Source organism: Pocillopora verrucosa, chromosome 13 (assembly GCF_036669915.1).
Source record: "Pocillopora verrucosa isolate sample1 chromosome 13, ASM3666991v2, whole genome shotgun sequence".
In the NCBI taxonomy this organism is placed as follows: domain Eukaryota; kingdom Metazoa; phylum Cnidaria; class Anthozoa; order Scleractinia; family Pocilloporidae; genus Pocillopora; species Pocillopora verrucosa.
Genome location: NC_089324.1, coordinates 7,673,422 through 7,687,243, shown reverse-complemented (window position 1 = coordinate 7,687,243; position 13,822 = coordinate 7,673,422). Strand labels below are relative to the sequence as shown.

The 13,822-nt window shown below is 38.3% G+C and overlaps 1 protein-coding gene across 1 annotated transcript in view; it reads right to left on the bottom strand.

Moving 5' to 3' along the window:
• The window catches only part of LOC131776433 (malignant fibrous histiocytoma-amplified sequence 1 homolog), a 2,867-nt gene extending 866 nt beyond the window's left edge, over positions 1-2,001 (bottom strand). The window contains exons 1-3 of the mRNA XM_066159941.1: positions 1,873-2,001; positions 1,335-1,547; positions 540-862 (exon numbers count right to left, since the gene is read on the bottom strand). Of these exons, the coding sequence (XP_066016038.1) occupies positions 540-862; positions 1,335-1,502 (491 nt within the window). The 5' untranslated portion in view covers positions 1,503-1,547; positions 1,873-2,001. The remainder of the gene's footprint in view (positions 1-539; positions 863-1,334; positions 1,548-1,872) is intronic.
• Positions 2,002-13,822: the final 11,821 nt, after the last annotated feature.

Below are 13,822 nucleotides of genomic sequence, written 5' to 3'. Positions count from 1 at the left end.
ATTTTCATAACATTATTTTCATGTTCCAGACTCAAGGTCATATGTCAAATGATATGGCCTGAGCAGAAATATTTTTCTTAACTGACATAGAGCAACAATGAAGTTCTGCAGTTTATTCAGTTGCAACCTTTTACTGACTCAACCAAACATAGAAATATGCTAATTTATGACATGCAGCCAATAAAAACGTCCTTCAAATCAGCAGCATTACATCTTTTTCAGCAAAATACAAAGTCTTTGATTTCTTCTATGGTTAGTGTGCAAAGAACTAATTAGTCAGTGTTTCTTGTCTGTTGAGTCAACAATAAAGCAATTTTACAAGAGATTTCACCCAACATGCCTTCAGTCTGCAGTTTTTGTCATTATAACAGGGAGAAAGGCATTTAGGACCATCAGTTATATTTTATTTCCCTAACAGTAGGCTTTTCTTCTCCTTTCCTTCACCTGCTCTTAATGGTTTCCTAAAAAGACAATTGAAATTGAGTGAGAACAAGAAAACATTTTTTCCTTCTCTTAAGCACTTATAAGTAAATAGTTACCTCAAGAGAGCCTTTGACAACCTTGCTTCCTGAATAAGGTTTTTCTTGAGTTCATTGAAGTACCCACGAATCATCCCAAACCTTTGAAAGCTTTCATCAAAGTTCAATGTCTCCTGCAGGTCATGTCGGAAAAGGCACTTCACCAATTTTGCCAGCCATCGAAGATCAATGAACACATTCTTGTCCAATGAAGGAATATCCTTGTAATAATGCAATTCACCAATTGAATCCAGATATGTTACTGCTGAGCGCAATCCCATCTTAGAGAGACCGGTATGTTCTTTGGCAAACTTTTCAAAATCTTCATAAGACATACAACGAACCTGTAAATTTTGGAAGAGATCACTTCAGAATAAAAAAAAATACTTCACAATTGATCTCACAGCATTTTTATAGACTTCCTTACATAACAAAGTCAGTATATTACCTTCAATGTGCCTTTAATATCTCTATAGATTACAAATTAAGATAGCTTTTTTCCCTAAAGTATTACTTACAGTGTATCTAATGTGGGAAAAAGAAAAAGATTTTTGACAAAGCCAAGAATGGTGGAACTCTCTAATAGGAGAACAAAAACAAGAGGCTATGTGAAGTTGGCTTGAAATGAAAGACATTATTCATGGAAAAATATTGCCAATTCTTCCAGTAAATCCTTGTCTTTGTCAATATCTTTTATTACCATTGCCAATACTGCTAAAATCATTTGGAGGGAGTAATGAATGGGTTTACAGTAACTGGCTGTTCAAGCCTACATTGTATCATAATTTTTAATAGCGGAAAAATTAAAATTTGAACCTGGTCATTTTCTCTACTCTTCCTCAATGCCACCTCAAGTTTGACCCACTCTTCAGGTAAATCTCTGCCAACAGATGGAAAGACTTCTCTATCTTCAGCAATACGTATGATCTCATCTTGTAATGCATTTATCCCAGTTAGCTCACTGACATTACTAACAGGTACCATGGCGATTTAACTTGTGCTGCAAACTGGCTCAGTTGGGGGTGGCTCCTGGAGAAAGCACAATCAAATTAAAATATACCGTTCACAAAAATAGTGATCAAAATTAAAACTCCCCAGATCCAAACAAATCTATTTATGCCAGAACCCCAGTAAGTGTCCTCTATTTGGCAAAGCACATACACAAATCTAAAACAATATGAATAACCATGAGTATATTAGATATTGAATTAAATTAGGGTGTCATTTGACCAACAGGTAAGGATTTGGAAAATGTCTCAGCTATGTTCCTAATGTAATGTAGTTTAATTGACAGCTGATCTACTGTCCACTCAAACACTCATATCCAGGCATGTTATTTGTGAGAGCATTTTACCTGCAAAGCATCATAAAAAGCATGATGTAGAACAGAAGAAATAATTGGAGGGTTGTCTCTCTTCCACTCTGGGTTTGAGCCTCCCTTCAAAGGATTCTTAAGGCCTTCCTTCTTTTTTTCTGAAATTTCATACTCAATCAGAGCTTTTTGACCTTTGCAGTAATCTTGCACTCCCTCCAAGATGTCTTTACAGCGGCTAATAACAGTGCTGGTATCACTGGGGTCAAACTTATCCAAATGAGTAAGCACAATCATTACCCTTGGCTTCAAGATACGCGATGTGACCAGATCCAGCCAATCACCAACAGTCTTCCGAAAACAGCTTTTAGTTAGTTCATACTTAAAGAGATCCACGACCAAGATATGTAGGGCCTCTAGAACAGTAATGAAGAGAAAAAAACCGCTTTGTTAAATCCGGGCAATAGGAGAATCGCGGAACAGGAAATTTTGTCTTACAGATATGAAAGTCTACAGGACACACTCTACTTAGAATAAAAAAATATAATTTTCTTTCAATGTATCGGACATTTTATTTCAGTATCGTTCATTATGAGCAGATAAAAATTATGAAAATGTCACAAATACTCCCTTTGCTGTTCATTTTCATTTTCATTTCATTTCCCTTCATTTCTTTAAAGTTTTGATTTTTTTTTCGAGGGGAATTTGATGTAAATAAGAGCAGTGAAGGTTCATTGAAATACATGTCGTTGCACAGAGTGAAGAGACACCATGTTTTAAAATTTGTATTAAAATAAAAACTTATTTCGCAGGTTATAAATGGTGTATGATGATTTAGGATTCTAAGAGGACTGGGGTTACAATTCCTCGAAAACTTGCTTGATGTGTTATTGCATGGGAAAAGTTTATTACAATTATAAATTTGTAAGTATACATTTTGGCAATACTTTTACTGAGATGACAAAAAGCTACAGCTGCGCGAAAGGAGCTTTCAATAACGATATTTACATTTCAAATGATGTTCAACAGCAAAATCACACACATACGAACTCCTTCAGACATTATTTACCGATTAATTATTTTCATCTCGCCCACTTAACATTTACTAATCCAGAAAACAATCAAAATTTACTATATGGCTGGCATATTTAAAGGCAAGATTTTTTTTTAGCGTGATATGCATTAAAAAAAACAAAAATCGCATCTTTTAATAGCCATCTACACAAAGGTAACAATCTTTTTTTGTTATGAGACAAACATTAGATCCATGATAACATTTATATGTGGAGGTAAGAATGTCAAATCCGCTAATGTATTTATTGTGATTGTGAAGGTTGGTCAGGGAATAGTTAGGGATGGTGAGGGAGCATGAACCCATCCACTTCAACCTTCACGCATGGAGTGCAGTTAGAGATGAAAGAAAGTGTTCCCACAGCGTCAATCTGTCCATCTTGCTTCTACATTAACAGCAAAAATGAGACGGAATATCATGCGGTGAGTAAAATGGCTTCTATACCGTCACAAACAGAGAGTATGACTTCAATCGGCGGCAAAAATGTCGACACGTTACCAAGGAGGGCATAATCTTATCGAGTAGCCTCCACCAATGTTATTCCTAAAACTCTTACAATTTTACTACAATGATACACCTGGTTTTCTGTTATTTTACAATACTGAAAGGGGTAGAAGGGTATTTTGGCGAGCAACACTTTCAGGATGATGAGAGTATACCCTCGTTTTTCCTGATCTTTATTTATTGTTCTCTTAGATAATTTTTGAAATATGTTGCTCTCTTCCAAGGCATTGCAATGTCGATATTTTTTTGTGTTGTTGTAGCCCAACACTACCTGGAAAGACGGGAGCTGCCTGAAGCTTAAGTGCGAACTTACTGTAAACCCGTGCTACTCTCTTAACCAAAGTGCACAGATAAAAACAGAGCATATAATTTGCGACAAATGTCCAACGGTGAGCATCTGAGCTTATGCTATATGTATATCTATGTTGTTGTCTAGTGATAATTTTCCTTTATCCAAACCAAGTACAGGAGTCCCTATCGACATGTTCATGGTTAGACACCAATATATTACAAGTAAAGAAAATGATCCACGCTGGTGAACTTCAATTTTAGAAACTGCAGGAAAAGAAGCCCTAAAAAATTCAAGATTTCGGAGGGATTTGAAAGGTATCCCCCAGATATTTTTTATATAGTTTATTTCATGTAATTGTTACATCAATATTTGGCTGGTAAAAAACGCAAAAAACAAGCAAACAAACGAACAACAAAAAAAACAAGAACGGTTGGTTACCATTTTCAATCTCAACGCAATTCTCAACCCTCATCATTGCCATGTTTTGAATATTTTTACTAAGCTAGGTATTTCCTTCTCTTGTAGGGATCTATTCAACCTCCGGCCAATGACAAAGAGTGTTGTCCTCCATGTGGTAAGTTGACTCTGGAAATCAGAGCGAAAAATACCAAAAGTACAGGCTCATTATGATCTGCATTCTCGGGAGGGAAGTATATCACCTCACTTAATCTATCCTCTCGCAATTTGTTCAAGTCGACCTCTTCCGGAAGTAGTGAGCATGTTAAGATACGCCACTCGGAACCTTAGTTTCTTTGCATATCTCAGGTGATCTGAAAAGGTCGAGATTGACGTGGGCAAAAAGAAACACCACACACACTCACGCACAAAAAAAGAAGGACTGGGTGCAGTAGACTTAGAAAGCTCTGTAAAACCAAAGAATTTAGCAAAGAAGTCAAATTATTTTGCTGGTTGAGATATCTATACTGATCCGGCAATCCTTTCAAAACACAACCTTCTCGCAACTCCGATTTCATCTTTCATTTATGGTGAGAGTATGTAAAGGTGATTGTTATCAGTATTGTTAATGGTTCTCGTAAACAGTGGGTCCTAGATGCCTACAATTTAAGTTATACAAGCCTAAAAGAATAGTGATCTAAACGAGATGCCTCTTTAATTTGTGATAAATATGAAAACTCCAGTGCAACATATTGCAATATTTTCACAAAGTAACTTATTGCTAATTTTCGCGAATGAGATCTTCGGTTAGCATATATATCAGTGATTAGATTAGATTGGGAAAAATTGAGCTTGGAAGTCCAGTGACTCAACTTCCCCCTAGCTAATACCGGTTTCAGCTGGTCACGAATATTCCTTTTTCCCCTTCCCCAAGCTGATTCCGGTTTCAGTTGGTATAGGAGTAGCCCGTATTCCTTTTCCCCCTTCCTCAACGGAGTGTCAGTTAACCCCCTCCCCCATATTTAGTCATAATTCCCTGACAGGCCACCGAAACCATTTTGTATCTCTGGCTAAACAAAGGTATTGTGAGAGTTAAGTATTTTAGAATCGCAACACGGGGATCCGGCTAGTGCTTGTGCACCGCTGTCGAATTGCTCTCTGTTGAGTCAACCTGTGAAACTTGTTTAAGCTAGCAATTAATAATTAACAATAATTTGTCCTTACTATTTTTCATAGAACCGGGTCCTAGCAGTGGCAATTGTTTACTAAACAAGGGAAAATTTGATTACATCAAGACAAAGGAAAACTGCACGTCCAGGATTAAGTATCAGCACAACACATGTCGCGGAACGTGCGAGTCCACGTCCACTTCAACGTATGGTGAGACCGGCTTGGATTCGTTCTGCGCATGTTGCCAGCCTTCAGTGGGAAAACTCTGGACTGCGACTCTGGACTGCCCTAACAATGAAGTCCGATCGACAAACTTTTTCGAGATTAGAGCGTGTCGCTGTCGACAGTTCAAGTGTGTTTCTGAGCAAGACAAAAGCGGAATGGAAGAGATTAACGAAAAAGGTCAAGTTTTGGACGTCAACCAACAGTGTCGGCCGAAGACGTCGCCGTTAATCAATTACAGGGGAAGGACTGAGTCAAATTATCAACTATCTCACAAATTCTTAACCTTATATGATGGGGGAGTTAATGTTTAATAAAAATGTACCGAATATGTAAATGGTTTGATCGTTTTTCTTCGTGGCGTGATCTTGAGTTTTCTTACTTGCACGCTGTTCTATGTCCCGCTTACACGCGTGCGCGTTTTTTATCCCTTCAACCACTTACACACAGGAAAAAACACCCCTTTCCAATTTTTATTCTTTTAGTTATAAACATGCGTGATATTCTGTCCTTTAATTGGCCTTGAAGATCGGAATCGAAAACACGCAATTTGTTTTAAATTGTCTAGAGCTGTCCTTCAGCATTTACAATTTTGGTTGATCAACTAAATGCTTTCGTTATTGATTAATAACAATTGTACATGAATTTCGCATTATATTTTGAGCGGTAACTGGTGGTGTCGCCCTATTGCAAGTTCGCTTAACCACCGTTGGACCCCCGCCTTAGCCAGTTCGTCCTTGAATCAATCTACTCGTTTTTAAATCCTCTCCTTTCGAAAGCGTTGACTTTATGTTCTCTCCGAGTGAAAGGCTTGACTGTGAAAGGACACTATGAAAGGCTGGGCGCAACGACGCACGATTTGTAGTACTTTTTACGAAATACGTACGTTGGTCAGGTTTATGGTGGTTCCGCCACATTGGAAGTTCACCTCCTACCACATTTACCATTAGCCCCCAAATCTTTCGACTAATTTCCTTGCCACAGAACGTATTCATTTCCTGTCGAAAACATGATTTGTTAGGACCAACACGCAATTTCACAGGGAAGCCATAACAAGTCTCAATCAACATGCAAACTCCTAGCCGTGTTCACTAACACACGACTAATCATGACGAGTAATGCAAAGCAACTTTAATACTTGCCTTACCTTCGAACTTCGCTCTTACATACTGACACTCTTTGTAGACACTTTGTTGTTATAAGTTTCTAACCATCTAGTCCATCTAACCATCCAGCGTTAGATGGGCTAACGCTCTGAACGTCATTTTTAGGAACTCTCTACGATTGTAAAGGTTAACAGCGTTTAAACGTGTTCCCTTTAGGAGACACAAGACAGTCGAACCCGTATTAAACTGTCACTCATGGAAATGGCTTGAATACAGCTTAATACGGGTTGATTTGGTTTCTTCAACCGAGTTGATAATGTTAATTAGCCAGCGTAGAGTTTCAAGGCTGACGTTTCGAGCGTGAGGCTTTCCTCAAAATAAATGGATGAATTTTGGGATGTGTATGTTTGTATGCAGAAGATGGAGCTGCGCTGTTGGTGGGAACATAGTGACGAGAAAAACAAGAATAGATAAGTTGAATGAAAAGCGTTCGTTGATACCGTTGGGATTAAGAGAGCCGATTTGAAAGATGAATTTATGCTCCAGGCTTTCCGAATTAGCTAGTTGTAAAGAGAGGCCGAAGACTGCCATATGCTCCAAAGAAAGAATAGGGAGATTAAAGTGTTTAGCGACTGGTTTGGATGCGTGCTTGCCCTTCGGTCACTTAGTCGTCTTCTTGTTTCTCAAGAAGTGAACATTGGCGGAGATATGCGTAAAGTGATCAGTAATATTGATAAGTCGCTGGGTCCCGAAATTTTCTCCATGCTATGAATGAAAAGACAGGTTTTGCATCGTGCGCGAGCGCATTTGATAGCTCCAGGTTGGTCACTAATTTGTGAAGAATTTCTGACCAAAAAGTTACCTGTATTTTTGTCACGTTTGAATTAAATTTTATAAATTGTAGAAGAAAGTACCTGTCTCTGAATTATTTTGAGGTAATTTAAAGTTTCTGAGAATGATAGATTTCGCTGCGTGGTTGTGAGGGTGACATGTGAGTGTAAATAGATTGTTATCGGTATCTTCCTTCTGTGCCGTTTTGCGGTGCTGACTGTCGATTAATTTGTTTCTGTTTTCCCATGTCCGCCCTCTTTCTCACGCACAGTAGCCTTTTTGGTCGCATCGCACACTACCAAAAGGTGCTTTCTTTTCCGCGCTCTTTTACATTGTTGTTAAAGCCCCTTGGATCGACCAACAATAACAACAACAACAACAAAATTTAGTTTCCTTAGCAACACGCCACATAAATGAAACTAAAAAGATCATAATTTTCTAAATTTATCAATCAAAGTACGGAATCCTCTTGCATCAAAATGTCTAATAGCTGATTTCGTAACACTGTTTTAAATTTTTATTTAGGTAAAGAACGAAGACATATGGTAAGACCATTCCAAATCTTTGCATCAAGTTATTGAAGGGAATTTATTTCATGTTTTGCTCTGGACTCTGAAATGGTGTGTTTTCTGAAGAATATCTAAATAATTTTTAGATGCTGGGGAGGTGTTTCATTGTTGAAGAAGTCATGCATAAAAATGCAGATTGTTTTTGAACAATTAAGATGAAAAGGAAAAATATTTGACAAGTTGAACAAGATGGAATGTAAAGGGTTTGAAAAATTTTGTGCGGAGAGCACGTTATTGAAAAATCAAAACTTTCTCTTAATTTGATTGGCAGCTTGGCCCCCACTGCAGCAATCCCACAGCACAAGCAGTTTTTCAATCTGGACAAAATACCGAAAAATTTGCTAATTTAAGTGAAATTAAAATGCAGTGTGTTGAGTCAAAGATAATTTGAAACGATGAAGACACCAAGGTATGTTATACATTATTTCCGTTCCAGAGAGACAACTTTTTATTTCTATGAATGGTCCCGTCTAACAAAAAATGTAGTTAATGTTTGTTTGCTACAACTAAAACAAAAACGAATGAATTAAAAATGTGTCGTGATCCAGAATATAACGACATTAAAACAAAGGGCCTATCTACACTGATTGCCGATTGCCTCTTTTAAAACATAACCAATCGTGAAGTTACGTTGTAGTATTTTTGCAAATAGAAAATGCTAATTTTATACGCTTGTAGAAAAAACGTACTTTGCTGGATGGCCTAAAGTCCCCGAACTAAGCCACACAACTGAGTCACTGGAAACACAAGAAACCTCCAAACGACTTTGCTTAGAAACCCCATTCAAAAAAAGTGCAGTCTTCACCACAAAACTTACCTAGCGGAACGTAAGTGAAGAATTTCATCTGAGCTGTTAGTTTTTTTCCAGTGTAAACAAAATGGGGGCCGTCTACTGCTGCCTCTACATAGATCTGCCTCTTTCGAGGTCTCCGCTGTTCCCGTGATTCAAATTCAACCAAATACGGTAATGGATTCACTTTAGGCTGACTGGGAGTCCTTTTAGATGTTACAGTAGATCGAAAATTACCAAAAGCTGACGGCTTCACCAATTCAAAATACTGTAGGAAAACTTCAAGAGGGTCCGCATTCTGCGTTGACGATGTTTTGCAATAGATTCGCGTCTATACTTTTGCATAATTCAGTCGACTTCGTAGATTTTCCAGTGGGTCCTCCTCTTCCTTCTTTACCTCTACAGTCAAATTGGAATGAGCGTTCGATTTTGCAGGATCTCGGTTGGAATTCTTTCGCTTTACTCTTTATCTTTTCTGGTAGACACGAGCCTAACATTTACGTTTTACAACCTGAGACAATTTCCCTTTGAAACATTATACTTCAAGGAGAGACCGAACCAAATCAGACGCCCAGGTATAAGCTATCGAGTACAAATGACTGCGCTTGTCGCGCGTTCTGTATTCAACTCACCCTTGATTTAGGTGAAAAGCTTCTGGAAAAAGACTGAAGGCTTACAAAAGGCAAAAAGTCCTTCTAGTATTCGGGGTGTTACTTTAGTTCGTGAAAAGATATTCTATAGTACTCACCAGTTATTCATTTCACTGTTTCGTACTCGACATATCCATATAAATATCCCGGCAGACATCAGCACAGCTCTTTGCTCGCGTTTCCTGTTGTCCCTCACAATTCCACCAATCTGAATACCCGCTAAATTCCGCGTTTATGCCTTTTTACAGTTCGCTTCGACATCAAAATGTATTGAACCTGGCTCAGTGTCATTGATCAAAACTAAATTTCACTTAGGAAACACCGATTTCGACCAAATTTTAATTTTCATATGATTCATTGAAGGCTCGACGCTTTGAAGACCTCAATATATGGATAAAAACTCCGCTTTCGTCATTCAACAAATAGGTTTTAATTCTGACTCAACAAAACCCTGCGGAATGTGAACAATTCCACATTTTCATTCAGTGGCGTGGTTTCCAGGGCGACTTTAGGTACACTGACTTGAAAAGTGATTAAGCGCGAGGCGAAGTAACGTGCGGTATCATGAGAAACGTGACGAAGAAAACCGCTAACAAACCTAACAAAAAAACACAAACGAGGAGGTATATAATTAGCAAGCGCCTAGATCTTATAGGATTTGTTTAATTTTTATTTCTATATTTTTATTGAGGGCTGGGCATTTTAAGTGGTACTCCTAACATTTGCAAATCATGGAAATGAAAATTAGTTACACGTACAGTGACCAGGATTTGCTTTAAACAGATGTAATTCAAGACGTTACAGTTATGATCATATTTCCGTTGTTGTTTTTTCGGTGACGTAACCCCCCTTTCAGTGATGTGAAATTTGCACGCTCTTATTTCGCGCTATATGCAAATATAGTTCCTTTGTTTCTGCTTTTTTGCTTTCACATTCAATCTTCTTCGTTACCTTGTGAGGTTGGGTTACGCTACGTAACGGTGATGAGCTTCGTTTCCCGCGTCATTGCAGCAGTAAGTTTCGTTTTCCTTCTTCGTGTACTTATCGTTCTGTGTTTTTGCTTTTCCTCGAGTTTTTGTGGCTGGTATTTCTCTATTTCTTAGTGAGTCAAGTACAATGCTCCGAAATGAAAAAACCGTAGTTTCGTGCTTCGTATCTCGATAAAGCATGCTAACACATTGATCCATTATTGTCAAATTTATCGCTCAATGATGATAAAATAATTTTCAGGTTCTGAGCTCATGCTCGCGGTTCACGTCATTAGTTCATGCTTACAGTTCAGACTCGAATTTTAAGCTCTTAGTTCATGTTCTGAGTTTCGAATTTTAGTTCAGTTTCTCTGTTCAGGCTCCCAGTTTCAGAGCGGTTGACGGTTGACGTTTATTAGGAAGATGTATTTCTGTGCGTTAAAATTAAGCTTAAGTTTTTCTTTGTTTTTATTATAAGTAATGAATCATGTTCGGATCTCTTCAGTATTTCTCTAGCGAAAGGAAGTGGTGTGTTTTGAATGAATTACCGGTAATCGGCTCCCCGTGTTTGTGCAAAGACTTCGAAAGAAGGCGAAAACTCCCGACATGATTGAAACGTGTTCTTGGTTATGATCTTATCGAATGGTACGCAATGCCGTGTACACAAGCGAGTTATTAACGAAGTTTGCAATTTTTCAGTGAGACAGTTTTAATTTGAATATGAAATTATTTACAAACTGTCGCTTACATAGGTGGAAATCAATGAAAACGACTATAAACCAGGAATTTTTGGAAACCTTGAGACAAGTTAACCATTTTGAAGATTCTTCCAGGTCGAAAACTTTTGTTAGCAAGCTGCTAAAATCGAGAGACTCGAAACACATGGAAAGACTTTGAAACCGTTTGTGAAGGCTGACGGTAAAAATTTATTCATTGTGACGGGTGCCGGTTACATGGTATTGATAGCCCCATTTAAGGCTCTTGACTAAGGCTCTCAGTTAAGGCTATCAGTTTGTGCTCTCAGTTAATTTTCTAAGCTCATGCTCGCAATTCATGTTTTTTCATGCTCTCAGTCCAGGCTCTCAGTCCAGGCTCTCAGTTCAGGCTCTCAGTTCAGGCTCTCCGTTCAGGCTCTCTGTTCAGGCTCTCTGTTCGGGCTCTCTGTTCGGGCTCTCTGTTCGGGCTCTCTGTTCGGGCTCTCTGTTCGGGCTCTCTGTTCAGGCTCTCAGTTCAGGCTCTCAGTTCATGCTCCGAGGTCATGCTCCGAGGTCATGCTCCGAGGTCATGCTCCGAGGTCATGCTCCGAGGTCATGCTCTGAGGTCATGCTCCGAGGTCATGCTCCGAGTTTCTGTTCTGGGTTTCTGTTCCGGGTTCTTGTTCATGGTTCATGATCAGAGTTCATGTTCCGAGTTCCATTTCAGAGTTCCCGTTCCGAGTTCCCGTTCCGAGTTCCCGTTCCGAGTTCCCGTTCCGAGTTCCCGTTCCGAGTTCCCGTTCCGAGTTCCCGTTCCGAGTTCCTGTTCCGAGTTCATGTTCTGCGTTCATGTTCCGAGTTCACGTTCCGATTTGTGTTTTGCGTTCATGTTTCATCCATAAACTTCGAAAAAAAGAAGCGCTTGTTCATTCAAAAAAGGAAAAAAAGCAAATAAGAAGAGCTTTCCAGCTAAACCTGTCAATTCAAATGAAACGAACGCATCAGGCTGAGCGCAATAAACTTTGACGCAGACTCACCACACTTTTATTGACTTTTATTGCAAAAAAGCAAATTTCAAAGACTGAATTCTATCACAAATGTAGATCTGTTATTCATTAAGTTCAGGCGGACTTTAAACTTTGTCGTGTCCACACCAAAATCTAAGCTGGCTTCATCTATTGCTGCATATTCAATTGTGTTATACAGATATGGTGGTCTACAGGATATCACTCACCACCAGTTTATTAGTCAGAAATAGACCGATCAAAATTATGAAAATGTCACAAATACACCTTTTGCTATTCATTCCCCTCAGTCGTATCACTCATTGGTTAAATTCATGAAGGAGAATATAATAATAATAATAGTAATAATAATAAAGGTTTATTGAAATACATGTCGATGCACAGAGTAAAATAATGCCTTGTTTACAATTAAAAAAAACTTGTTTCACGGATAACATATGTTTTCATAAAGGTTCTCAGAGGACTGGGGTTACAATTCCTTGGAAAATTGTTTTGGTAAAATTTATTTACATGTGTTAATCATTAGAAAAAAGAATATAACAATCCTTATTTTTGTAGGTATATATTTTAACTGAGACGAAAGAAAGCTACAATTCCTTGGAAAATTGTTTTGGTAAAATTTATTTACATGTCTTAATCATTAGAAAAAAGGATATTACAATCCTTATTTTTGTAAGTATATATTTTAACTGAGACGAAAGAAAGCTACAATTGCGTGAATGGAGCGTTCAATGACGATATTTACATTTCAAACGATATTAAAGAGCAGAATTGCACGAACAATAGCTCCTTCAGACATTCATTTGCTATGTTCTGATACTCTGACATTAATCAGCTGACGTTTTCACCTGAAGTTCGAGTTATAAGGATAATTTTTAGCCAATTGAAGGAAAAATAAGTTTGAGTTGACGGGGAGCCTGAGTTAATCGATTTGGAGTCAACTGATAATAGATGGTAGAGAAAATTGGGTCAACCCCAAAGGAAATCGGATTTTATTTGATTTAACTAGGTTTGAGTTTTTAGAGGGTTACTACGTTTTTGGTGCATTGTACTTCAAGATGAAGCGTTCATTAACTTTAATAAGTTACTAAAGGCAGGTGAGACACTTCTGCATGTCATTTGATGCGAAAATAATTATGGCCAGATGATCCACAGACCAGGTTAGCAGCACCCCAGCTTCTAGGCCACCATTGCCGAGCGAAGACCCGGTACGTTGACATCACCTGCAAACCTTGCCGCACTCCATTTACGCAACTTTTCTTTCTGAATGCATTTGTAAAAAGAAGTGAATTGGCCAAGCAAGTTACCTGTCTCTTCATGTTCATGACCGTGAAGAAGTACCGAAACTTCCGTGAGTTGGTAGAATATCAGAGAATTAACTTTCGAATGCTATTTATTTATAAATGTTATTAAGTAAAAATGACCATCATATGCAGAAAATTTGATTTTCCTTAAATATGAGTTTGACACTTTTTTCTCCTTTTTGTAGGACCTTCGAGCAGTTCTTGATCTACTCTCTTCTTCACCACCAGTTGGGATGGTGGTGTTAGATTTTAAAGCAGGCTGCAGTCAGTTTTGCAGCATTTAATGCCTGACTAAGCACTTCAAGGATGTCTGTTCCACTGGACTCAAGCAGTGTGGAAGATGGTACGTTAGTATTCTGGTTACATGGTTACATGCGCTCACTGTTAGCTTTATTGCC